The sequence below is a fragment of the Xenopus laevis genome, chromosome 7L (assembly GCF_017654675.1).
Source record: "Xenopus laevis strain J_2021 chromosome 7L, Xenopus_laevis_v10.1, whole genome shotgun sequence".
Lineage (NCBI taxonomy): Eukaryota > Metazoa > Chordata > Amphibia > Anura > Pipidae > Xenopus > Xenopus laevis.
Window position 1 is genome coordinate 31,474,471 of NC_054383.1, and position 25,366 is coordinate 31,499,836.

At 38.8% G+C, this 25,366-nt stretch overlaps 1 protein-coding gene and 1 pseudogene across 4 annotated transcripts; one reads left to right on the forward strand and one right to left on the reverse strand.

Moving 5' to 3' along the window:
* Nucleotides 1–24,729, forward strand: entpd7.L (ectonucleoside triphosphate diphosphohydrolase 7 L homeolog). 4 transcript variants are annotated; one of them, XM_018225290.2, is made up of 13 exons: nucleotides 1–117; nucleotides 2,345–2,470; nucleotides 4,280–4,462; nucleotides 9,195–9,400; nucleotides 11,288–11,438; nucleotides 12,289–12,392; nucleotides 14,783–14,842; nucleotides 16,309–16,457; nucleotides 18,429–18,595; nucleotides 18,892–19,216; nucleotides 20,558–20,643; nucleotides 21,086–21,247; nucleotides 21,603–24,729. In XM_018225290.2, the coding sequence occupies exons 2-13, from the start codon at nucleotides 2,463–2,465 to the stop codon at nucleotides 21,832–21,834; spliced, it is 1,833 nt and encodes a 610-aa protein (XP_018080779.1). In that variant the 5' UTR covers nucleotides 1–117; nucleotides 2,345–2,462; the 3' UTR covers nucleotides 21,835–24,729. The 4 variants fall into 4 exon arrangements, with proteins under 4 accessions (XP_018080779.1, XP_018080782.1, XP_018080781.1 ...); XM_018225293.2 differs by lacking the exon at nucleotides 1–117 and adding an exon at nucleotides 139–258; XM_018225292.2 differs by lacking the exon at nucleotides 1–117 and adding an exon at nucleotides 167–269.
* The window catches only part of cox15.L, a 57,959-nt pseudogene continuing 46,877 nt past the window's right edge, over nucleotides 14,285–25,366 (reverse strand).

The window sequence follows — 25,366 nt, forward strand, 5'->3', positions numbered from 1 at the left end:
GCAAGCCACTCAGTGACGAAACATGTTGTTTTAATAAAGTTACATAGTTCAAACTCGATGACGTGGCAGCTCTGACGTGGAAAGCCGGCTCTTGACTTCCGGGTGCAGCAGCAGAAGGTAATTGTGTGTGATTTTATGCTACCGGCTAATGATAGAGTGGTTTCAGGTTCCTTGATTGCGAGTGGTTGTTTAAATAGAACTCTTCGGTGCACGTTGTAGGGTAACGCTACGTTATCTTCAGAGAGGCACAGGTTGAAGGTGCCAAGTTGGTACAGCAGGGTTTATGGATGTTCTATAGATGGTGCTGGTGTTTAGCTGTGGCGTAGTTCAATAAGGAGGAATTGTATAAATAACCTTCTAGTGAGGAAGCAAAAATGTACGCTTTTAAATCAGGTTGTACACAAAGAAGCATTATGTTAAATACATTATTTGCTCGTGCTGCTTTAGGACATTTCCCAAGAGACCACAATCTCATCAGCCATTATAAATCTGAAAGAAGAGTCCTTTGATTGGCTCAAGGAACCTTTGTTAAAGGGGTTGTTCCCCTTTAAATTAACTTTTAGTATAATGTACAGTGTTGTATTCTGATACAGTTTGCAATTGGGTTTCATTTTTTATTATTTGTGGTTTTTGAGTTATTCAGATTTTTATTCAGCGGTTTGCAGTTTCAGCAGTCTGGTTGCTAGGGTTCAAATGACCCTAGTAACCACACATTGATTTGAATAAGAGACTGGAATATGAATAGGAAAGGCCTGAATGGAAAGACGAGTAATAAAAAAGTAGCAATATGTTTGTAGCCTTGCAGAGCATTTGTTTTTTAGATGGGGGTCAGTGACCCCCATTTGAAAGCTGGAAAAAGTCAGAAGGAAAAGGGAAATAATTCTAAAACTATATATAAAAAAATAATGACCAATCGAAAAGTTGAATAGAATTGGCCATACTAAAAGGTAACTTAAAGATTTTAATAGCCAATTCGAGGAACATAATGAGACTGTAACGCCTATTATATATGGTATATTTTTCCATTAATTTAAGTTTTATGGATTAAACGTGCTATGTATTTTATATTTTGACAATATTCATGCAATTTATAATCTTAACACTACATATAATATTGTAATATATACTATTTCAACCCCCCCCTCGGGAATGCCTTGCTCGCTTCGTGCGTAGTATGATGGCTTATGTGACCAGTGGACTAAAAATTGGGGCACCTAAGTGGGGTAGGCCTGACCAGTGGACTAATAATTGGCACCCATTTGGGGGAGACCTTGTTCATTTATTAGTCTGGGGCCCCATGTTTACTGAAGGCAGCCCTAAATTATACATGGAAGAGAATGAACAGGTATGGGACCTGTTATCCAGAATGCTCGGGACCTGGGGTTTTCTGGATAACTGATCTTTCTGTAATTTGGGTCTTCATGCTTTAAGTCTACTAGAAATTAATTTAAACATTAAATAAACCCAATAGGCTAGTTTTGCTTCCAATAAGGATTAATTATATCTGAGTTGGGATCAAGTACAAGATACTGTTTTATTATTACAGAGAAAAAGGAAATCATTTTTAAAAATTTGGATTATTTGGATAAAATGGAGTCTATGGGAGACAACCATTCCGTAATTCGGAGCTTTCTGGATATCGGGTTTCCGGATAAGGGATCCTATACCTGTAATTGCATTTGCAGAAAGAGTATCCAATTTTAAATGTAGTCAAGGGATGCAAATTTTTGATTGCCCTAATGTTCATGGCCAGTTGTTATTCTTCTTTAGCCATGGCATATTCCAGAGGGGTTTAAGAGTTTATAAATTATCCATATCAGTCCCTGCCCCGGGTGTTTCTCATAGTGTAAGGCCCTAATCACGTTCAAACACTAAGGTCAGTGTTATCAGAAACCAAGTAACTTACCTGTATGCTTTTAAAGTGTGGGAAGAAAAGGGAGTATACAAAGGAAACCCATGCAGATAAGGACCCGCGCAATATACAAACCCCATGCAGTTTGATGTGATCAGTTATTCTGCGTGCACTCTAATATAAATTAATGTCCTTTATAAGACCTGACTCTGCAGAGCTATTCATTTGAAAGCTTTTTCTTTTGTGTAGCCCGGCAAAAAAAGTACATCTTGTATTAATACTTAAATAAAATTTTTTAAAAGGAGACATGGGATTAAACACCAATCTGTATAAATATTTAGCTGGAATATGTTTCAATGTTTTAACTGGGTTCTAAATACAATAATCAACATAGTTAATATTTAACCTGGCTTTTCTGCCTTCTATAATCGGGGGGGGGGGGGTAAATTAAGTATACCTGGCAGGTGCATATCATGTTTTCTATTTGCACAGTGAGTGCAGGAGGAGGAGGCAATGCTGGAAGATATGACACAGCTTTCTTGGGACAGACAGAGGAAAAGGTGACATGTTGTGCACAAGCTGTGAAAGCAGTTGACTGGAGAGGCTGCCTATGGCCAGGTAATCGTTTTTGCTTTGTGGTGTGACTGAATGATTTTGAATGGTATGAGATTCACAGTAAGCTTGAGCATAAATCTAATAGTGATGTCAGTAAAATATTTTCCTTCACAAGGCAGTTAGGAAAGGGCACTCTCCAGTTTGAAGTATAGGTAGTTTTCCTAAATCCTTAACATTCTGTATACTATATGTTGTTTGACCTAGTTTTTTCAAAACAGGGCCTCCTTAAGGGTTTTGATAGCAATAGACCAATAGATATAATTTGATAACAATAGACTAAACCATCTGGTTCAGCTATACACTAAGCTAGGTATATCTGATATAAGTAATTCTAAAACAACTGGACTTGCTGAGTAATCATTGAAGAAGTTTCACTACTCATCCGAGCAGCTTCTTCAGTTCAACTGTGGGAAGTCCCCGGCATATAAACTGTTCCACTAATCCAATCACAATGGCACATTGTAACTCTTCAGAGAGATAACATCTGAAATTTACAGAGATGTTGGGGCAAATTCACTAAGCGCCGAACGCTAGCGTTAATTCGCTAGTGTTTGGCATTTTCGTTACTGCGCAAATTCACTAACGAATGCTGGCGTAGTTTCGCTAGTGTTACTTCGCACCCTTACGCCAGGCGAATTTTCGCTAGCGACGTAACTACGCAAATTCACTAACGCGCGCAGTGTACTGAACGCTACCTTTTACGCTAGACTTCCTTCGCCACCTCAGACCTGGCGAAGCGCAATAGAGTAGATAGGGATTGTTTAAAAAAAAAGTCACATTTTTTTCTAAGTCCCAAAAAACGCTGGCGTGTTTTCTACATTATGGGTGATAGGCTGAAAAAGATCGAAAAAATTTTTGGGGCTCCCCTCCTTCCCCCCTACATTTCCTGACTCATGGCAACTTACCTAGACAGTGGGCACATGTGTAGGGCAAAATAAAATTTTTATTTGCTGATTTGAAGGTTTCACAGGCATTTGTAGTGATTCTACGTATTCCTCCATTGAAATTTGAATTTCGCGCCGTATGCAAATTAGCCTTCGCTAGCGTAACTTCGCTTTACATAGCGAATCAACGCTAGCGCAACTTCGCAACCTTACGCTACCCCTGAGCGCAACTTCGGATTTTAGTGAATTTGCGGAGCGCTGGCGAAACTACGCCTGGCGAAGTGCGGCAAAGCGCGGCGAAGTTGCGCCTGGCGAAACTACGAATGTTAGTGAATTTGCCCCGTTGATTCTGTGTAGTACTATGATAGGATTACCAATGTGTCGTGCAACTCCTTGACACATCCAGAACATTTCACACATCCATTCATGCAACTCTCCCAGCTAACACCTGTTTCTAGGAGTACAGGTATGGGACCTGTTATCCAGAATGCTCGGGACCTGGGGTTTTCCGGATAACGGATCTTTCCGTAATTTGGGACTTCATGCCTTAAGTCTACTAGAAATTCATTTAAACATTAAATCCAATAGGCTGGTTTTGCTTCCAATAAGGATTAATTATATCTTAGTTGGGATCAAGTACAAGCTACTGTTTTATTATTACAGAGAAAAAGGAAATCATTTTTAAAAATTTGGATTATTTGGATAAAATGGAGTCATTCCGTAATTCGGAGCTTTCTGGATATCGGGTGTCCGGATAAGGGATCCTATACCTGTATACAATTTATACTTGTAGCCCTCTTTTTAAAAGACACTAAGCTGCTTTTACCACTCCAATTAAATAATTCTGCACAATGTGGAAGTAGTTCTGTTGGCATTAAAACATAGTAGCTACACTTAAGTTATATTGTTTTTACTTTCTGTATTTCAGAATTAGCTTTTCTTGCTTGTTTCCTGGATCCTGGCACTGTAGCCTGCCTTCTGTAACCCAGTTCTCTCGCCAGCGAGTGGCCCTCTTGATCATTTTCCTTGCGGTATTTATACTGGTGTTTGCTACTGTTGCAGACCTTCAGCTATGGAGTTCTAAAGCTTTTCGGGACCGGCAATTTAAAAGGTCAGTAAATGCTGTAAATGGTTTCTGCAGTAATGGATCCCATACCTGTAATTATTCAACTTTCCCCCCATATTATGTATTAAAAGTCCATAATATTAAGCAACCAAAATTATCTCTGGTCTCCCTGGATCATTATTAATTATTGTACTGACTTAGTCATGCTTGAGCTGATTTTCTCATAGTAACCTTTGTACTCTGTTTCCAGCTCTCTTGCTTTCACAAGGTCCTTTAAAGCTTGGCCTTGAAGCCTGAGCACTGAAATGCAATGCTCTCCACCGTTTTGAAACTCCCAGGATTAATTATAGCAGGCAGGATTCCAGAAAGCCAGGTGTAATTGTTCACGCTGCCTACTTGTGACAGGTCCAGCTGTCTCCAGGGTCAAACATGTCTTCAAAATCCCAGAAGCAATCTCCATGAGACCGACTACAGTACAGCAGCTGCTGGGGTTAGGAGGGGCTCTGGCGATCTGAGCAGATCTGCAAACATTATACATGATTAAAACCTTATGTACTGACCAGAATAACTCATTAGGGTTCATTCTGCTACTGTGTACCAAACTTCAGTGAAATCATTATCCGTACCAGTTCTTACTGCAGACCTAAAAGGAGTGCATTTTGTGTGACTTAAAAGCCTGATTAAGCTTGCTGGATCATCAGTATATACTAATTTATCTACCCTAGAGATATGTATTGCCTTTATATGTGCACTAGCCAGATGCACACAACGTGTAGATGAATATCTAGTTTAGAGTATAGCTGGACCTTGAGCTGTAGTATAACTAGTAAATGAACCCAGCACAAATGTATACACAGTCACAATACAAGAAAGGAAATAGTAACTATAACAAAATAAGACACTGTCCTGTAAAAACCTACTCTTTTTTTTTTTTTTTTTTTTGTGTTTTCCCCCACATCGTTGAATGCATTATTAAAGGCGACCTGTCACCCAGACATAAAAAGCTGTACAATAAAAGTCCCTTCAAATTAAACTTGAAATCCAAATTTTTTTTTTTAATATTAAAACACCCACACCTGTTATAAACCATTTAAATCTCTCCGCTATCAATCATGTATTGCTTGCCCCTCCTCTAAAGGCGGGGCAGGGAATTACTTTCACTTTCCACTCGCATTTCTAGATGTCACTGTGCTCCGCTCCATTTAATTGTGTAGCCAGTGCATGGGTATCAAGTCATCATCATTCATTCTGATGCATAAACATAATTTTGGCATGATGCAAAGCTTGCCTTATTAATAACAGTGTCCACAAAATGGCTGCTGCTTGCTTGAAGTGATTGTAAATGCCAAGACTAAAAGAAACAAGATTAAGATAATTTTTGTGAGTAAAGTTTATTTTGCTTGAATAGCATCATAAACTAGTATTTGGAATTATTTCTTAGGGTGACCGGTCACTTTAATAGGCAAGAAAGATAATAAATTAGGATTGAAAGCTAGACATACTTCCCAGAAAAGGTGTCGACCATACGTACAAGTAGCCACAAAATATGACAAAGGTGATTAATAGTAAAGATTTGTGCATGTCAGCACCATTACTCGATTCTGCTGGCAAGGGTTTTGTTCCCCTTCAAAGGACAAGGATATGGTTAATCACCGGGGTTGATTTTATAATCCCTAACCTCAGGCAGGTACTCCTGATTTGAATATGTATGTAATGTTTCCCATCACTTTTGTACAGGGTTGCCACATTTTATGCTTTGCAGGTCCAGACAGTGATGTCAAGGTCTGGGCAGTTGATGCTGTTTAGGGGGCAGAGTGAGGACTTAATGGACAGGGTAGTGAGACAATGGGCAGGCATTGGCCAAAATGGCAGGGTTATGTCTGTGTTGTTTTAGAAATCAGGTTTTCAAAGCATGTGACAACCCTACTTCAGTGGAAGACAGCTCTAGTGGTGACAATTAAGCAAATGTTACCTAAATGTAATATGTATTTATTTGGTGATATTTTAATTGTTTCACTTTGATCAGTCCTACATTTCTCAATGTTGGCACTGGCTTCTGTGGTAGACTAGAGGAGAACTAGGAGGCAATATGAATAGAAAAAAGAGAAATATTTCAGTGGGTAAATATTTTGCCTTGAAGCACTGGGTCCTGAGTTCAGGTCCAACCACTGTCTTTAAGGAGTTTGTATGTTTTCCCTGTGTCTGCATGGATTTCTTTTCCAGGTACTCCAGTGCCCTTCCATATGCCAAACATACAGGCAGGTTAACTGACTTCTGATAACATTTGACCCTACTGTGCGTTAAAGTGATTGAGGCCTTAGATTGCAAGCTCCACCGAGGCATTAAATGATGTATAAATTCTGTAAAAATGCTACAGCAAACGGCAACCGTTAATAATAATATCCTTAATAGGCAGGCATATTTCACTGCTCATTGTAACAGAAAAAGTGGCTCTAGATTTGCCCCAGGACTTGCTGTTGACGGGAAGTTGAGACATGATGTAACACCAATCCCTCAGTAGGACTGGGAGCCAGATGGGGCCTTGAATAATGAAATTAGGCAAACGCTCAACAATGCTGAGCATCTCACTTCTCCAGCTCTGTGGTTATTTTTTTGCTTGCAGAAACAAGTTCTTCCAACCTAACCTGATTGAGGTTTTACTTGCAAGCTACACATAAGCCAAGCAGATTCCAGTTTAGTCACCACTGAATCGTTGTACAATTGGTTTACAGTTTGGTTTCTGCTCCTAACACAACACCCTTGAGGGATGGAATGGTTCCTGGCATGGAACATGATGCCTAGTCCAGGATAATCGCATTGGGCTGCGGAATCCTAATCATATTAAGCGTTTACTAATAACAAATGTAGTCTGTTGTCTCTGAATTTTCTGGGTCGGCCTACAGATTCATTTTAATTTCTGCACACAAAGCAAAAACCAGATGATGTAGTGGTCCTGTTTGCTGTGGGATAATGAAGTATAATAGACAAACTGTTACGATAAGCCAGACACACTGAAGATGTAAGCAGAATATAATCGCTCTTCTATTGACATCCTCAGTGGAGAGTTTGATACTCTCAGTTGTTTTTGTTGACCATTATCAGATTTACACTGCTTGTAATGGCTTTGCCTGGAATCCTGCTCATTGTGTGTTGGTCTGGATTTGGCTTACGCTAATTCTGGCCGTTTCCATTGAAATGTTTTAAGTTTACATTTTAATCAAATGGGCAGTTCACTTCTAAATGTCTGACTAACTCCTACATTTTGAGCCATACTGAATATGGACCCTAAAAGCTGTGTGACAACCATACTAGATTCTCAGAGCTTGCTCTCATTTCCAGTGCTGTTGTGACTGTCAGTAGTGAACAAGTTTAGTCTAAAAAGTGCCCCTTTCATATTCACTTGAGAAAGACTTCTATCCTAATTCAATTCCAATTGTCCCATAAAGCCAGATGTAATTCCAATGAGGAAAAACATATCTCACGGTTTATCGAATTGAAGTAAATGGTAAAAAAAAACTGTAACTGAATTTAAATTTTTTTTCTCATTAAATTTCATCCATAAGGTTTCATGTGTTTAAACATAAATTAAAGTTTTCTCATTGATTTGAATATGGTCTAAAATTATAATCTCTACATGCCGATAGCAGCACATGTTCTTTGCTGTATTATAGAAACAGGTTGCATATATAGCAAAGTATGCCATTTTCAAGAGTTGATATTAAAAGAACTTTATTCCAATCCTAAATTCTATAAACAAAAACAAGAAAATGTAAATTAGAAACTTTGCAATACAGGCAATCCCCAGGTTAAGTACAAGATCGGGTCTTTAGGTAGGTGTGTGCTTAAGTTCAACTTCTATCTAAATTGGTACATTTATCTATTAAATCAACTTTTCTGTGCATATTACTTTACCTCTCTGTGCTCCACAGTAGACAACACATGCCAGTGGGGATTGGGGCAGGTGTTATAGTAAAGCTAAATGCTAATAAAGGCCAAGCAAACCACAGTACATTACTGTAATAGCCTCCGTTTGTAAGTGTGAGTTATATGTAAGTCGGATTTTTGTAACCCGGAGAATCCCTATATTTATTAAATATTTTCTATGGTTTTAAAGGAGAAATAAACCCCCTGTTATGTATCTTAAACTGATAATCCCCCTACAGGGGACCCTTTGCTTTCTCCCAAACCTCACCAGTGCCTGCAGCTAAGGGTAGGACTACGATTGGACGATTTCCGTGTGATCCGACGCGCTGCGCAAAAATGCAGGCGCCGCGTCGGATGCGACAAGTAATGTAAGTAATAGCATTGTCGGATAATGTCGCAGCATCGATGCCAACAGTCTGTCGCATCCGACGTGACGTCTGCGTTTTTGTGCGTCGGATTGCGCGGAAATCCTCCATGTAGTCCTACCCCAATAGTCCTTAGGCCTCCTGTACTGACTAATTTGGGCGGGGCTCTCTTTACCTCTTAAATCAGTTACTGTGTAAATTTATAGTATACAGCCATCTGTTGTACAAGCACTACGATATATGTTGGAGCTTTATAAATACTTTTTTTTTTTTTTAATTAAATAATAAATCTGGTCCTGGCTTCCACTGTGCACGCTCCTGGGCGGCCATCATGGACAGGGAGCCAGAAACACTAAGATGGCATATAGAAAAGTGCATCCAGTCTATAGTCCTTGTGATGTTGATGTTACAAATGTGCATTAATTGATCTGTAGACTTATGGTAACATTGTCCTAAGGGCCTTTCCTTTGCCGATTCGTGACTAACAGGTACTTGGACCAAATTGAGGACTTAGAAGCCACAGACATAAAGGATGCCAAATTGAACTATGGAGTTGTCATTGACTGTGGCAGCAGTGGTTCTCGGGTTTTTGTGTATTTTTGGCCCCCACATAATGGAAACCCCCACGACCTCCTGGATATCAAGCAAATGCGAGACCGAGGCAGCAAACCCGTGGTCAAGAAGATCAAACCAGGTAATTACAAGATATATATATCTTGTAGATATTTTTAGAGAGAGAGAGAGAGAGAGAAAAATATATGAATGAATATTTTGGGTCGTCCGAGTTTGAGTCGCCAAAAATGTACCAACGCCGGCTCCTAATAACTTTAAATACAAGCACTGAAAGTAATCCAATCGGATTTAAGAATTTCTATGAAGGAGGATATGGCAGAAGCAATTCTGTTTCTAAGAACAATAGTTTAGATATGTGCCAGGTTTAGTGAATATACAAGTAGTTTTGGGTTTTCCAATTGTTAGATTTACCAAAGGCTGTGGTTTATATTTTTGAGAAATTTTCAAAAATGAGGAGAGCACTTCTCAATAGCAAAATCGCTGTGGTTGTATTTATTTAAAGGCTACTACACGACATGTTTCGGGTTATTACCCGAAACATGTCGTGTAGTAGCCTTTAAATAAATACAACCACAGCGATTTTGCTATTGAGAAGTGCTCTCCTCATTTTTGAAAATTTGTCACTGGTTGGGATAGCGGTTTACCCAAGCGAGGATCGATGCATTCCTAAAAAAAGATTGAAAAGGCAGTGCGGAGGACATTATTTGTTTATATTTTTGAGCTCTGGCAGTGATAAAATGCCTTGTAAATTGTGTACTTAACTTCTTTCAATCAACATGGAAATTACATTAGTATATTAAAGGAACAGTACACCAAAAAATAAATGCATTTTAAAAGGAAACTAAAGCCCCAAAATGAATACTTAAGCAACAGTTTATATTAAAGAATCTTACCAAATTGGAATATATATTGTAAATATTGCCCTTTTTAAATCTCTTGCCTTGATCCACCATTTCATGATAGTCTGTGTGCTGCCTCAGAGATCACCTAACCAGAAAAACTACAATTACACCCTGAGGTGTAACGTTTAGCAGGAAGGATGGGAAGTATATAAGTGAGTGTAGCCTGAAACACAGCTAGCCTATGATTTATTAAGAATACACAAACTGGGCAGCACTACAAACTACAAAACTCCGAAGGCCAAAAACCCGAAAAATTTGTATTTTTTTTTCTTAGTATACAATATGAATTTTTAGTGGGGGGGAAAAAAACCCTGATTTTTTTCAGGATATATTATACCCCAAGGATGGAAAAAGTCAGAATCTGAAAATCTAGCATCTCAGACATACTGAGGTTGCATATAAGTCAATGAAGATGTCCCAAAGATATTTTGATCTGTGCTGGGTTTCATACAATATTCCAAAGATTTTGTGGTTTTTGGACAAACAAAATTTTCAGGAGATTGTATTGATAATTAAGGAGAAAAAACCTGTACAGATTTTTTCGTAGTTGTTTTCAGAAAATATTGAGTAAAATTCAGACTTTGATAAATGGACCTCCAAGTGTTGTGGAAATGAGGCCTAAGCAGTTTCTTTTGTTTTCCACATTAATTACACCTTTTGTGTTGCCTTTAATAACTACACTAATTACACCTTTGTGATGCTTTCAACATCTACATTAGGCACACGTTGTTTTAAAAATATAACTTATGCAACTGTTATGCTTCATTTATTTTTACTCAAGGTACAAACTAGGGCTTAGCTGACTTCTGCTAGCATATAGCAACGATTTTGCTCTTTTACTTTTCAGATGGTTATATGCTGCCACCTAGTGTCCTTTAAGGCTTCTGAAGCGTTGAAGTGAAAAACTGCTAGTTTATAAGTAATGAATACATGTATTTTTAAGTTGTTATAAATTTAACAATGTTTTGCACAGCTGAAAGCTTTTTGGCACAGTCATCTCTTGTATATTCATAAAACGTTCATTTACAATGTTAGTTTTGTAGTGGCTGCACAGGTGTGCATCATCCTATCAAACATCTAAAATTCTTTGATGCTTTCCTATCCAGGCATTTCTACAATGGCATTGACTCCAGAAAAAACAAGTGATTACATGAATCCTCTCCTGAGCTTTGCTGCTTCTTATATTCCAAAAAATAAACACAAGGAGACCCCTCTGTATATCCTCTGTACTGCTGGTATGCGCATCCTACCTGAGAGGTGAGAATACAGGTATTAGGCACAGCCTACAAGTTGAGTGTATTCGATTACTCCTAGTGGTACTGATTTTATTTTTTGGGGGGGGGTTCTTTTAAATGTTGTTACTTTTAGTATGATGTAGAAAACAATATTGAGACAATTTGCAATTGGTTTTCATTTTTTATTATTTGTGGTTTTTGAGTTATTTAGCATTTTATTCAGCAGCTCTTCAATTTGCAATTTCAGCAATCTGGTTGCTAGGAAAATTTGGACCATATTGATTTAAATAAGAGACTGGAATAGGAGAGGGCCTAAATAGAAAGAAATACAAAGTTGTAGCATTTTAGATGGGGTCAGTGACCTCTATTTGAAAGCTGGAAAGAGTCAGATGAAGGTGAATGATTTTAAAACTATATTCCATTATAGTTAAATATATTAAAACTAAATATATTTCTATAGGGGAATTGCCTTCCGTATTCCTACTTACATGCACCCTGAATTAAATTCAACAATGTTTTAGCAATGTGGTGTGTCCCAGCCTCCAGCCCTCTTTACCTAAATCTTCAATGTGTTGATATGAATGTTTGTTTTTCTATGAGATCAATATTTAGGGATGACTAATGTCTTGTATGAGCCTTTAAGTAAGCAGTGAGACCATACTAATCCTTACACGATAACATACAACAAGCAGATTAATTATAGTCAATCTTGCTGTCCCTCAACATGGATCCACAATCATGGCCGGTACCTCTCCAAAGAGCACAAAGTAGGGACAGAGTTGTCCTCTCTTATTGACTTTGCCCCAACAGAAGTTCTTTTATGACTGTGTGATGCATCAGATCACATCACTTTTGTGTCCATATTCTTTTAGCCAACAGACAGCCATTCTTCAGGACCTGGTGAAGGACGTTCCCCAAGAATTTGACTTTCTTTTTTCAGAGGCCCATGCTGAAGTCATCTCTGGAAAACAGGAAGGTACTGTAATTTTACAAAAATGTAATATATAAAGGCTGGAGTGATTTGATGTATAACATGTCAGTCGGGACACTACTTGCTGCTTTTCAGCTCTCTTGGTTTACACTGACTGGTTACCCTGGCTACCAGGCAGTAACCAATCAGAGACTTGAGGGGGGCCACATGGGTCATATCTGATGCTTTTGAATCTGAGCTGAATGCTGAGGATCAATTACAAACTCACTGAACAGAAATGTACCATGTGGCCCCCCTTCAAGTCGCTGACTAACTCAGAGTTATAGAGCTGAAAAGCAGGAAGTTGGATTCTGGCTGTTTTATTAGACATCTGTTCACTCCAGCCTTTATACATTACATTTTTGGCTAACTAACTATATTAGAAACATTTTTTATTTTGCACAGCCTATCTATTTACACAGTTTTTATTTTCACACTGAACTGTTCCTTTAATGATAACAGTAAGATGGAAATGGCATATCATGGATAATCGCTCTTTAAAAGTCATATGGCAAAAAAAATGTAACTGTGGGAAAAAAAGGTTGCCAGTTGCCACAAACAGAATGCTGTAATTTTCACTATTGTATAAGACCAGAATCTGAGTGAATTTACCCTGCTTGTGCTTTCTTGTTCACGTCTGAGCCCATTTTTAATGTGTATGTAAAGATAGCAGATATTTTAAAACAATAACTCCCACTCCTATTCTATCCTGCTAAATGTTGACCCTCCCATTCCTTCCATTTTCTGTCTCCATTCTACTTACTGAATTTTTTTTTTATCTGACAATTTTTATTAGTTTTCAACAATACAATCAATACATTGGTATATAATGGTCTAGAATAGACCATTGCAGGTATACTCAATATGTTAACCAAAATAATATACACATAATTAAATTTAGTAACCTGTTTTACATCTGTTTGTCTCTCAGGGTCGTTACAATTCATACAATACATATAAACTGTATATAAACTAGATTTTTACCTTTGACATCCAAAGTTTGTGAGCTTTCAGAACCGTTTTTTCCCCTAAACGTCTTGGCACTGCTTTTTCATATTCTAAATATTTGGTCACCTCTCTTTGTACTTGGGAAATACTAGGGACATCTTGTTTTTTCCAATTTCTAGCAATCAAAAGTCTGCAGACGTTAAGTATTTGAACTACTGAATTTTTAAGTGGCAAATTAATGAATATATATAAAAAATATAAATTCACACCCTTCCCTGAAGGCTTTTTTTTTGCAACAAATCTGCAGGCTTTGTCTTTTTTGCTTTTTCATAGAAACGTCACTGGTCCAATGTATTTTCTGATGTTACATTAGTCCAAGGACTTTTATACATAATATTTTAAATGCCACATTTCAGAGAAGTGGTTGCGGGACATCAGGGCCGCCATTAGAAATCATGGGGCCCCCTACAACAAAATTTTCTGGGCCCTGCCCAACCCCAATCCCACCACACACCACAGTTAAAAGACCACACAGACATCAATGCTAAAAACAGTATAACACACACACAAGTTCTAAAAAGCCATTGATGGTCAGGGCCCCTCTTATAAGTTAAAAAAAAAAACTGTGGCTCCAGGGCCCCCCCCATAAAAGTAAAAAAAAAACAAAAAACATTGGCGCCAGGGCCCCCATATAAGTTTAAGAAATCATTGGTGGCCAGGGCCCCTGATAAGTTACACAAAAACACATTAGTGGTCAGTAGAACTTAACTCATGGCTTCAGGACTTCATCTTCGGCTCCTTTCGTAGCTTCGGTTCTTTTCGTGGCTTCAGGACTTCAGCTTCGACTCCTTTCGTGGCTTTGGCAGCTTAGGCACGTATTCATTGCTGTTAAGGGGGGGCCCGGTTATTTCAAAAAGTGCAGCACAGCCGGGCCCTCCTTTAGGCCCGGGCCCGGTACAACACTACCCCCTGTGCCTCTCTGATGGCGGCCCTGCGGTACATTACACACGAGTCAACTCAGGCGACTAGCTAAGATTCTGATCACAGTGCCTGTTGCAATAAACTTGCATTGTACTTTGTACTCATGTTCCAGCAGACAGTTGCCTGCTTTCTTGGAGGGTGCATGGTTGTTATTTGCTGCAGTGATGCTAATTAATGTACAATTATGGCAGCATGGTTTTACATTTGGTGTAAAAGATTTTCAAACACATGCATATAGCATGAACAGGTTTGCCAAGGATAAAGGCTTCTTGACCAACCAACATTTAGAATGACCAATATTATATCACTATAGACATTCATGTATATATTTAGGCTCATGTTACAGAGGTATTTACGGGCAATTTAGTAAAAAAAAAAAAGCATGAAATCTATAATTTCATCATCTGTCATTTCTTGATATTTTCCTAACCTGTAAATAAACATGGTACTAACCGTTTCCATTTCAGGTGTGTATGCGTGGATCAGTATTAACTTCGTTCTTGGGAGATTTGACCATGTGGTTGATGGTGAGTAAAATGTGTTTTTATTGTAGCAGAAAAATTGCTAAATAAACACAAGGTTATGTGAATTACTATTCATAATTGCAGTGCAGTTTCATGGAATTTATTAGGGATACTCCGTAGCTGGGCTACAAGTCATGTACTATATATAATTGGAAGTGCATTTATTTTGGTTCAAGTGCAAAGTCCATCCCAATGAATTTATGAGCTTGTATATTAAGCAGTACTTTGTACTACACCTCTATTCTACTTAAAGGGATTGTTCACCTTTAAATTAACTTAGTATGATGTAGAGGGTGATATTCTGAGTCAATTTGCAAATGGGTTTCATTTTTTATTATTTGTAGTTTTTGAGTTATTTAGCTTTTTATTCAGCAGCTCTTCGTCTTACAATTACAGCAATCTTGGTTACTAGGGTCCAAATTACCATGTTAAACATCCATTGATTTGTATGTGAGACTGGAATATGAAAAGAAGACCTGAGTAGAAAGATGTGTAATAAAAAGTAGCTATAACAATATATTTGTAGCCTTAGAGAGCATTTGTTTTTTAGATGGGATCAGTGACCCCCATTTGCAAGCTTGAAGTGTCAGAAGGAAAAGGCAAACGGTTCTAAAACTATAAATAATGAAAACCAATTGATGTTGTATAGAATTGGCCATCCTAGAACATACTTAAGGATAACTTAAAGGGGTGGTTCATCTTTAACGTAACTTATTATGTTATAGAATGGCCAATTCTAAGCAACATTTTAATAGGTTATCATTTATTTTTTATAGTTATTTTTCTTTTTCTTCTGACTTCTTACAGCTTTCAAATGGGGGTCACTGATCCCATTTAAAAACCAAATGCTCTGTAAGGCTACAAATGTATAGTTATTGCTACTTTTTATTGCTTATCTTTCTATTCTGGTCTCCCCTATTCATATTCCAGTCTCTTATTCAAATCAATGTATGGTTGCTAGGGTAATTTGGAACCTAGTTCCCAGATTGCTTAAAATGCAAATTGAAGAGCTGCTGGATAAAAAAAACTAAATAACTCAAAAACTTTCAATAATATAAAATGAAAATAAATTGCAAATTCTCAATTTCACTCCCTACACAATACTAAAAGTTATCTCAAATGTGAACAACCCCTTTAAGACCCCCAAAAAATCTGTGTTAAGTGCAAAATGTGTATCTATACCTCCACAGCTTTACTGGTCTCTGTGCTCTCTAGGTCTTTTTAATGACAAACTCAATCCCATTGTCACAATGAATGTCTGATGCTTGCATAGTTTAATAAATCTGAAGTTATATACCTTCATGTACAAAACACAGACATTTACTATAGATAGAGTAAAAAAAAAAAACATTTGTGTCCATCTGCATTGAGTCCATTAGGATATTAGGTTATTAGTAATCTAGTACTATAGAACCACCTATTTTACATTATAATTTCTTACATAGTTTCTTATTGTTTTTATGCTTTAGAGGAAGATGCTGTTGTTGCTGTTACTATTGGAACACAAGAAGAGTCTATCATTCGCAAGCGGACAGTAGGGGTAATCGATATGGGAGGCGGTTCCCTTCAGATTGCCTATGAGGTTCCGACCTCTATGACATACCCCTCTGTGGAGCATGTACGTATATTTTGGCAATGGATAAACCTATAGCCTTATCACATTTCTCATATGTTCTGCTCTGGCCCACTGTAAGCGCAGTGTTACACGTCACAATTTGTTGTCTTTGCTATGTTAAAAGAGGTACCAACTAAATGCAGGCAGTTCTTGTGGATCCCTTCCCATTGTGGAGAGTGGAAACTGATACACACCTTTAAAATCAACGGCGTTATTTTCAGATGGAAAAATGATTCCCCACAGTTTGTCACCAGTTTCTTCAAAGGTCACCATGAATGACATTTACCATAATATTAAAATCCTAAATGGGATCTTCTAGCAAGAGGGAGTGGTTTAAACTATTTTAGAAACCATGAGCAGACACTCAAAAAAAAAAAAAAAAAATCCTGTCACAGATGGTAATAGTGCCTGCTCATGTTTTCTGAATAGTATAATCCACTCCTTCTGGCAATAGGTATGAGGCTTTGCATCCAAACCCAGTGTTTCTATTGGTAAGTCTATACGTTCTTTACATCCCATGGGGTTTTGTTTTCCTTTTATATCTAACTGGGATCTTGCCCAAAAACACATGGATGCCGAATGCCTGTCCGTGAATACGGGTCACAGTCAATGATTTGTTCAATATCTCGGTTGCTGGACTAATTCCTGGGTAAGCTCTATGACCCCATGTAGAAAGTTAAAAAGGTACAGAGTTAATAACCCAATTTACCGCTTAGCTCTTCAATTAAAGGGATAAATCCATTACAAATTATGTCTGTAATGTTTTCCTGTTGATTATACATTACAACTACTGTGTCTAGCTTGTTTCAAAAAAATCATGTAGGGTCAAGAATGCTGTCTATCCATTTCTTAAAGTAACATTAAAAAAATGAGTGTTTTAAAGTTATAAAAATATAATGCAGTGTTGCCCTGCACTGGTAAAACTGCTGTTTGCTTCAGAAACACTACTATAGTTTATATAAATAAGCTGCTGTGTAGCAATGGGGGCAGCCATTCAAAGGAGAAAAGGCTCAGGTCACACAGCAGATAAACTCTGTAGAACATAATGGTGTTATCTGTTATCCACTATTGATCCTGTGCCATATAGACTTTTTCCAATTTCCCCCATTGCTACACAGCAGCTTGTTTATATGAACTATAGTAGTGTTTATGAAGCAAACACATCCGTTTTACCAGTGCAGGGCAACAGTACATGATATTTTTATTACTTTAAAACACTTTCATTTTTTTGTGTTTCTGTTCCTTTACCTAACTGGCTAGTGAGAGGCATAATTTTAATTCTATGGATAACATTGTATCTCTTCTTATCAGAGGAACAGTGTGGCAGCTCTCATTCACATTTAATAAATACAAATACACAAATAAAGTCTAAATTAAAGCATTGGGTTTATTTCCCCCTTTCAGTTGTTGCTAAAAGGCTACTTATGGTTTCCACAGCATAGGCTATGGTGCTAAGCATATGAGACACACAGAGTAACTGCCAGCAGTTTCACAATTGCATGTTTCTCTTTAAAGAGTAAATAAATAATGTTATCTCACACTTGAGTGAATATTTGTAATGGTCTTGTAATCTGTGTAATATTAACTTACTGCTGTAATGCATATGCTCCCCACTTGATTTTGCGTATGTTTATAATCTCAGCCTATGAGCTGTCCATTTCTTCCTGCGTTATTCATGACTTTTCTGAATACAGGGTCCAAACCCTAATTGCATATTGAATTTCAGCTAAAACAGAAAAATTGCATAGTTTATGAAATTTGTTGGATTCAGTTGTCCAGAGCTTTTGCTTTTGTCCAGATCACATGCCCTTAATGGGGTGATGTAATAGGTGGTTTAAAAAAAATTGGATTGGTTGCTATGGGTTACTAGATGAGGTTTTTTTGCATTGCTCCCGGTAGTGTCAAATCCAAATGCCACACGTCTGTGCTGCTGCACGGCCTGGACTTCTAATAATATTCTTTGTTTTCTTTTAGGAGGAAGTTGCCAAATCAATGCTGGCAGAGTTTAACTTGGGCTGTGACTTGCAGCACACTGATCATGTTTACCGTGTCTACGTTACGACATTTATGGGCTTTGGGGGCAACTTTGCACGGCAGCGCTATGAAGACATGGTTTTTAATGAAACCATTACAAAAAACAGGTACACTTGGTGCAGGATCGGGTATCATGATCTTTATATAGTCCTGGAGGGGTATTGGTAGACTAAAACAGTCGTTGGAGAATAGATATCCCTTCTTGTGAGTAGATTTTCTAGGTGTGATGCATATGGGATACAGTATGTCTAACAGGTCTGTGGAAAGCACACCAGGAATGTCAAACTAACAGGTCTGTGTTTGCTGAGGATGCTGGGAGATATATTTTACAGCAAGTGGACAGAAATTCTTGGTCAAAAACTGTCCCAAGGCTTTGTTTTAAATACTTTTCTTGCTGTTTTAGAATACATGGCCAGCAGATCGGAGTCCATCCTAAGTCACCACTTCAGGACCCTTGTCTGCCCCAGGGACTTACAGACCAAGTTCACAGACAGGACCAGGACCTCCATGTTCTTGGCAAAGGAAACTGGGACAGTTGTCGGCAGCAGCTTGAACCACTTTTGCTAAAGTCCAATGATACTCAGGCCTATTTGAATGGCGTTTACCAGCCTTCCATTGACTTCTCAAACAGCGAGTTCTATGGCTTCTCTGAATTCTTTTACTGCACAGAAGATGTACTTCGAATGGGAGGCATCTATGATAGTCCAAAGTTTGCCAAAGCAGCAAAGGTATCAAAACCATCATCACTATATTTTAGGGATGCACCGAATCCACTATTTTGGATTCGGCCGAACCCCCGAATTCTTCACAAAAGATTCAGCCGAATATCAATCCGAATCCTAATTTACATATGTAAATGTGGGATGGGAAAAACTAGGGATGCACCGAATCCACTATTTTGGATTCGGCCGAACCCCCGAATCCTCGGTGAAGGATTCGGCCGAATACCGAACTGAATCCGAACCCTAATTTGCATATGTAAATTAGGGGTGGGAAGGGGAAAATTTTTTTACTTCCTTACTTTTTTGTGACAAAAAGTCACGGGTTTTCCCTGACCCTAATTTGCATATGTAAATTAGGGTTCGGATTCGGTTCGGCCGGGCAGAAGGATTCGGCCCGAATCCTGCTGAAAGAGGCCAGATCCGAACCGAATCCTGGATTCGGTGCATCCAGGTCCGGACTGAGAATTAAAATAGGCCTTGGCATTTCAGGTACACAGAGGCCCAAACAGCCCCCACCAGCCCACTAAATATTGACTTTCAATGGGACCTAATAGCAGCCCCTCTGGCATTTGCCAGAACCAACAGATTGCCAGTCCAGGCCTGGGTGCATCCCTAGGAACATTTTTTACTTCCTTGTTTTGTGGCAAAAGTCACGCAATTACCCTCCCCACCCCTAATTTGCATATGCAAATTAGGATTCAGGTTCGGCCTGGCAGAAGAATTCAGCTAAATCTTAATCCTGCCGAAAAAGGCCGAATCCTGGATTCTTTGCATTCTTACTACATTTATTGTATAATAACATTTAAGTTTTATACACACTAAAACAATATTGTAAATATTATTTTATTTATGAGCTTGTTATGAGCTAAGACTGGGTCTTGGCCAAATACTGGATCTTTAAAGAGGAGCTTACACCAAATAAAATCTAAAAATCCTCTCTTCCAGACTCTGAGATAGATGTGTTCTTCCAGCATAAGGAACTTTCTTCACTACCTTTACCCTGACTTTCTTGCTATGGCATGTAAATAGACTAGCGGCAAAACCTCTTCTGTCTGGGGGCTCTGAGGAAGAAGGGGGGCTGGAATTGTCCTCTCCGCACCCTGTTTCTTTCCGGTATCTGGAAAAGCAACATTAGGGTACAAATTTTTTTCAGAGAGCAAAGTGAAAGGCACACAGGTGTCCCCCACCCACCCAGTACTACTCTACACTACTTACTCTTTGTTTCCAGCTCCATATAAAACCATCTATTCTGATAATAGTGTCACTAAGTATATGTATATATATATATATATATATATATATATATTTTTTTGAAATTTAATGTTGTTTTTTTTGTTTCCACTGCAGGAATACTGTAGCATGGCCTGGACAACTTTACAAGAAAGATTTAACAATGGCCTCTATTCTTCTCATGCTGATCAACACCGGTTAAAGTAAGTGTTGCAACTACACAAACTATTGCTCTTTTCAAGTCTCAGTAATCCCAAAACTGACGTTCTTAGACATTATGGGGCAGATGTATAAAGGGTCGAATTGAAAATTCTTATTCAAATTTTTTTCATGGTCAAAACTCTTAACTTCGAATTGTGAATTATCCAAACTCGATTTGATTTTTAATTAGAATTTCGAGATTTATGATACTCTGGCCCTTTAAATGAGAAGGAAACCCTGTAGAAAAAAACCCGTACCCCCTCCCTCCTCCCCCAGGCTAACTGCCCCCCCTGGGGGGCGACTAATCTCCCTGTGTGTCACCACCCTTAGACATTGTGAGCCATGTTACAAAAATATCTTGTATCTGAAAACCTTATATGCTAAGCCTATAGTATAATTGATGGCATACTGATATTCAGCATTGCTATTTTTAATTCTCTCCAGGTATCAGTGCTTTAAATCAGCATGGATGTACAGTATTCTTCACAATGGTTTCCACTTTCCTCATGATTACCCCAATTTCAAGACCGCACAGCTGGTGTATGACAAGGAAGTGCAGTGGACACTAGGAGCCATACTGTACAAGACGCGTTTCCTTCCTCTCAGGTAACTGTTAGGGACTGAGTTAAAAATCAGTAATAGTAAATAGAAACGCCCTTACATAAGTAAGCACTGGAATTGCTATAAGCATGGCAATTAAAACAATCATGCAATTAAACAAAACTGCTCACGGTTGTTTTTTTGCATGACTATGCACTTTCAGATGTTTGCGTCTTGTAGATCTGCTGTAAGGGCAATGGCACATGGAGTAGGACGTGGCAAGAACTTGCCTTCCCTGGAAACTATATGTACAGAACTTGGGGAAGCCAAATTAATCCCTTGAGGAGCAGGACAGAACTGATTTTGAGCAAGTGTATACAGTATATGAATACAGTAATAATCATTTTTCTTTATCATGCAGGGATATCCGCCAGGAGAGCTCTCGCCCTGCCCATGTGAGCTGGTTTCGAATCTCCTTTGTCTACAATCACTATCTTTTCTTTGTTTGTATTCTGGTGGTGCTGCTTTCCATTGTACTTTACATCCTACGGCTTCGCCGTATTCACAGACGTCAGGCTCGTGCCTCTGCTCTTGATTTGCTATTGATGGAAGAGGGAGGGCGCGCAATGATGGAACCTGGGATCTCTACGTAAAACTACAGCTACAATCAGGATTGCCTAGTATATTGGTTAAACACCAGCACCTCCCAAACAACTCACACTGCCAACATGGGACCAAAACTAAATACAGTTAAGGACAAACCGTTCATATTAGTTTATAGAAAAAACCCTATAGAAGTTCAGTTCTTCTGTATCTGAACATAGAGGATAAAAGAATGGTGTTTGTCACCATTGCACTAGAAAGACACCGAAGTGTGGGTGTCTGTCTGACATCTCATTGACAACATATACTAGCAACCTTCTGTCACACAACATTCCCATTTATAGTATTTATAGCGCACAATTCAGTTTGTCTCACTCCATGTGTATTCATTTTGTGTTTATTTCCCTCCAGTTCAGTGTTTGTATCAGATTAGTTTTTTGATTATTACAAATAATGAAGAAACAATGCAACTAATGTACAGACTGCCATTATGTCATGTTCATATTATTCTGACACAACATGTGAAACTGGGGAACATTTCGTTTCCTCTCCCTAGGTAAGTGGTTCGGGAAGAAATAAAGAATGGCACCAACTTTGCAGTCTGAAGGGTAGGCCTCTGCTGAGGCAAATGGTGTGGCTGCTCGCATTCATATGTGTAAAAGCAGAAGTTAAATGAAGAGAGAGTCTTTGCTTATAATAAGTAATTCCACTGACATGATGCTGTCTTTTAAGGGAACATAGAACATAAAACCAACATGTTAATGAGGTTTCGAGGAACTATCGAGCAGATAGCAAGCTCTCACTTTTAATGGGGACTATGTACAAATTTAATGGGTGTTCCACTGTTAACTACAAGGCCAAGTATATCCTATAGCCTATAGGTATATAGGGTAACTGTTGCTTATCATGGTCAGCAGCCCTGTGCCTGTTAAAAATACAGCCCCACTTTCAAACCAGTATTTAGGGTTCCAGTGACATGGCCCTCTGCCTTTACATCTAGGACTCCCTGTTCATGAACTGAGCAACCGCAGAAAAATAGGGAAAAGTATGGCCCTTAAGGTGAGTTTCTGCTTCCATGTAGGGCGGTCAATTAAAAGGCATATTAAGATGCACAGCAAACCTATGTTCTAAAAATATATATATTTTTTAAAGGTTTACCCTAAACTAGGCCTTTAAAGGAGAATTCAACCCAAATGTTAAAAAACCCCTACCCCACTACCCTACATAGACCCCCCTCCCCCCAGCCTAGCTGTTACCCTGGGCAAATGCCCCTAAGTCTTTACCTACCCCTCCGTGCAGATTCTGTCCAGCAGAGTTCACGGCAGCCATCTTCTTCTCTTCAGTAATCCTTGGAATGAGACCAGCGATGCAGCGCATGAGCAGTTGGTGCAATTTTCTGTTTCCCCACAACTGCGCACGTGCCGAAAATTGCAGCAGCGTCTCTTTCCGAAGATTACCGAAGAGAAGAAGTGAACTCTGCAGGACAGAATCTGCATGGAGGGGTAAGTAAAGACTCGGGGGCATTTGCCCGGTGTAACAGCTAGGCTGGGGGGGGGGTCTATGTAGGGTAGTGGGGTAGCGGCTAAAGATGGCGCCCGTGAACTCCACTGAACAGCTGTAGGGTAGGTGGTAGGGTTTTTTTTAACTTTTGGGTTTAGTTCTCCTTTAAGAAACAATAACCATTGCCAAATGTACTTTCATTCCACAATCCAAAATGCGTGATTCTCTTCCGATCAGATACTAGATTTGATCAGATTTAGTATTATGGGATTGTTTTACGAATGATAAACTTGTTTGTACTGCAGACAATATAAACATTCCAAATCATGCTATATTTATAAAGGATTTTATCATTTTTTAAACCCATTGTGTTATTTCTCATACTAAACATTTAAAGGTTTAGGGAATTTAATAAGCTAAAGCATTTGTGTTTTAGGTAATTTAATAAGCTGAAGCTTTTGTGTTTTAGGTAATTTAATAAGCTGAATCTTTCGTGTATTTAAATGTCACCGCTTTTTGTGTGTGTGGAGCCAAAGGTTGTTTGTGCATCTAGCAGAATGCTGCCGATAAGGCCACTTAATATACTGCTGTATACTTTATAGCAGGGGTCCCCCACCTTTTTCACCCTTGAGCCACATTCAAATGTAAAAAGAGTTGGGGAGCAACACAAGTATGAAAAAGTCCCTTGGGTGCCAAATAAGGGCTATAATTGGTTATTTGGTAGCCCCTATGTGGACTGGCAGACTACAGGAGGCTCTACTTGGCACTATGCTTCATTTTTATGCAAATAAAACTTACTTTCAAAAATAAGCACCTGCTTTGAGGCCACTGGGAGCAACATCCAAGGGGTTGGAGAGCAACACATTGCTCACAAGTTACTGGTTGGGGATCACTGCTTTATAGTAACAAATTAATAAAAAGAGGTCTTTAATACATAACTTGGAAATAAGGCCAGGTTATCCCAAGGGTTCACATCGTTCCACACATACCACTGGTTTTCCATTGCCAGCTTGTTTTATTTCCTAATACAGACACCTGCCTTTTCTCAATCGCAATCACCTTGGCTGTACTTTTTACCTGAAGGCTTCTCATTCAACTTCAGAAGAGTAATTTCACAGCACAAACGTTATGCCAAAGGCTTCCACAAGCAAACCTGTGAATTCTACAGAACAGAGATGTGTAAAATTTGACTTAAATGATGATTTTTGTAGCTTTCTGTTCTGCTCGGATAAAGGGCAAAAAAGACTTGCACACAAAGCATTCCTTGTTGAGGGTTTGATGCTGTTAATTTTTCCTGTTGACCCTTCTTGTGAAACTTTCCACTTCGAAAATATGTGTTGTCTGCAAAGAGAAGGGCACGTTTCTATTCTAGGTTTCTATTTGTATACTGCTCATTGTGTGTGGTTTGTGTGTTAACAGCTGTCAATTAAAAATACACATTTCTACTTTTTTGGTTTCAATTCTTCCCTATGAATATAATGTAAGCCATACATGATTATGAAATAATGAGAGAGGTGTGTGTGTGTGTGTGTGTGTGTGCGTGCGCCAGAAAGCAAAATTCCATCCTAAAGTTCTGGCTCTTTCTGAAAGCACATGACCAGGCAAAATGACCTGGGATGGCTGCCTACACACCAATATTACAACTAAAAAAAACTACACTTTCTGGTTCAAGAATGAGATTATATTGTAGAGTGAATTATTTTCAGTGTAAACTGTGTAATTTAGAAATAAAAACTACATTATCTCACACACACAAACCCCCCCCCATGCTGACCAGGGGGATGCTGGGAGCTGTACATAACTCCCCTGACTATTCATCTTCATGTGTAGGGATTAACATCAGTTCCCCCAATGATCAGTGTTTCGTTTAGGGACATTACTCACCCCCGATTAGGGCCCTTCCGGACAAACCAAGGATGCCGATTAGGCCCCAGAAGGTTGTGATGCCGATTAGGCCCCAGAAGGTTGTGATGCCGATTAGGCCCCAGAAGGTTGTGAAGATGATCATTGGTACTATGAACGAGTGTGCCGTCAAGCTGAGGGACTGATCTACGGTTCGCTATGGCTCTCGCTCAATCACTG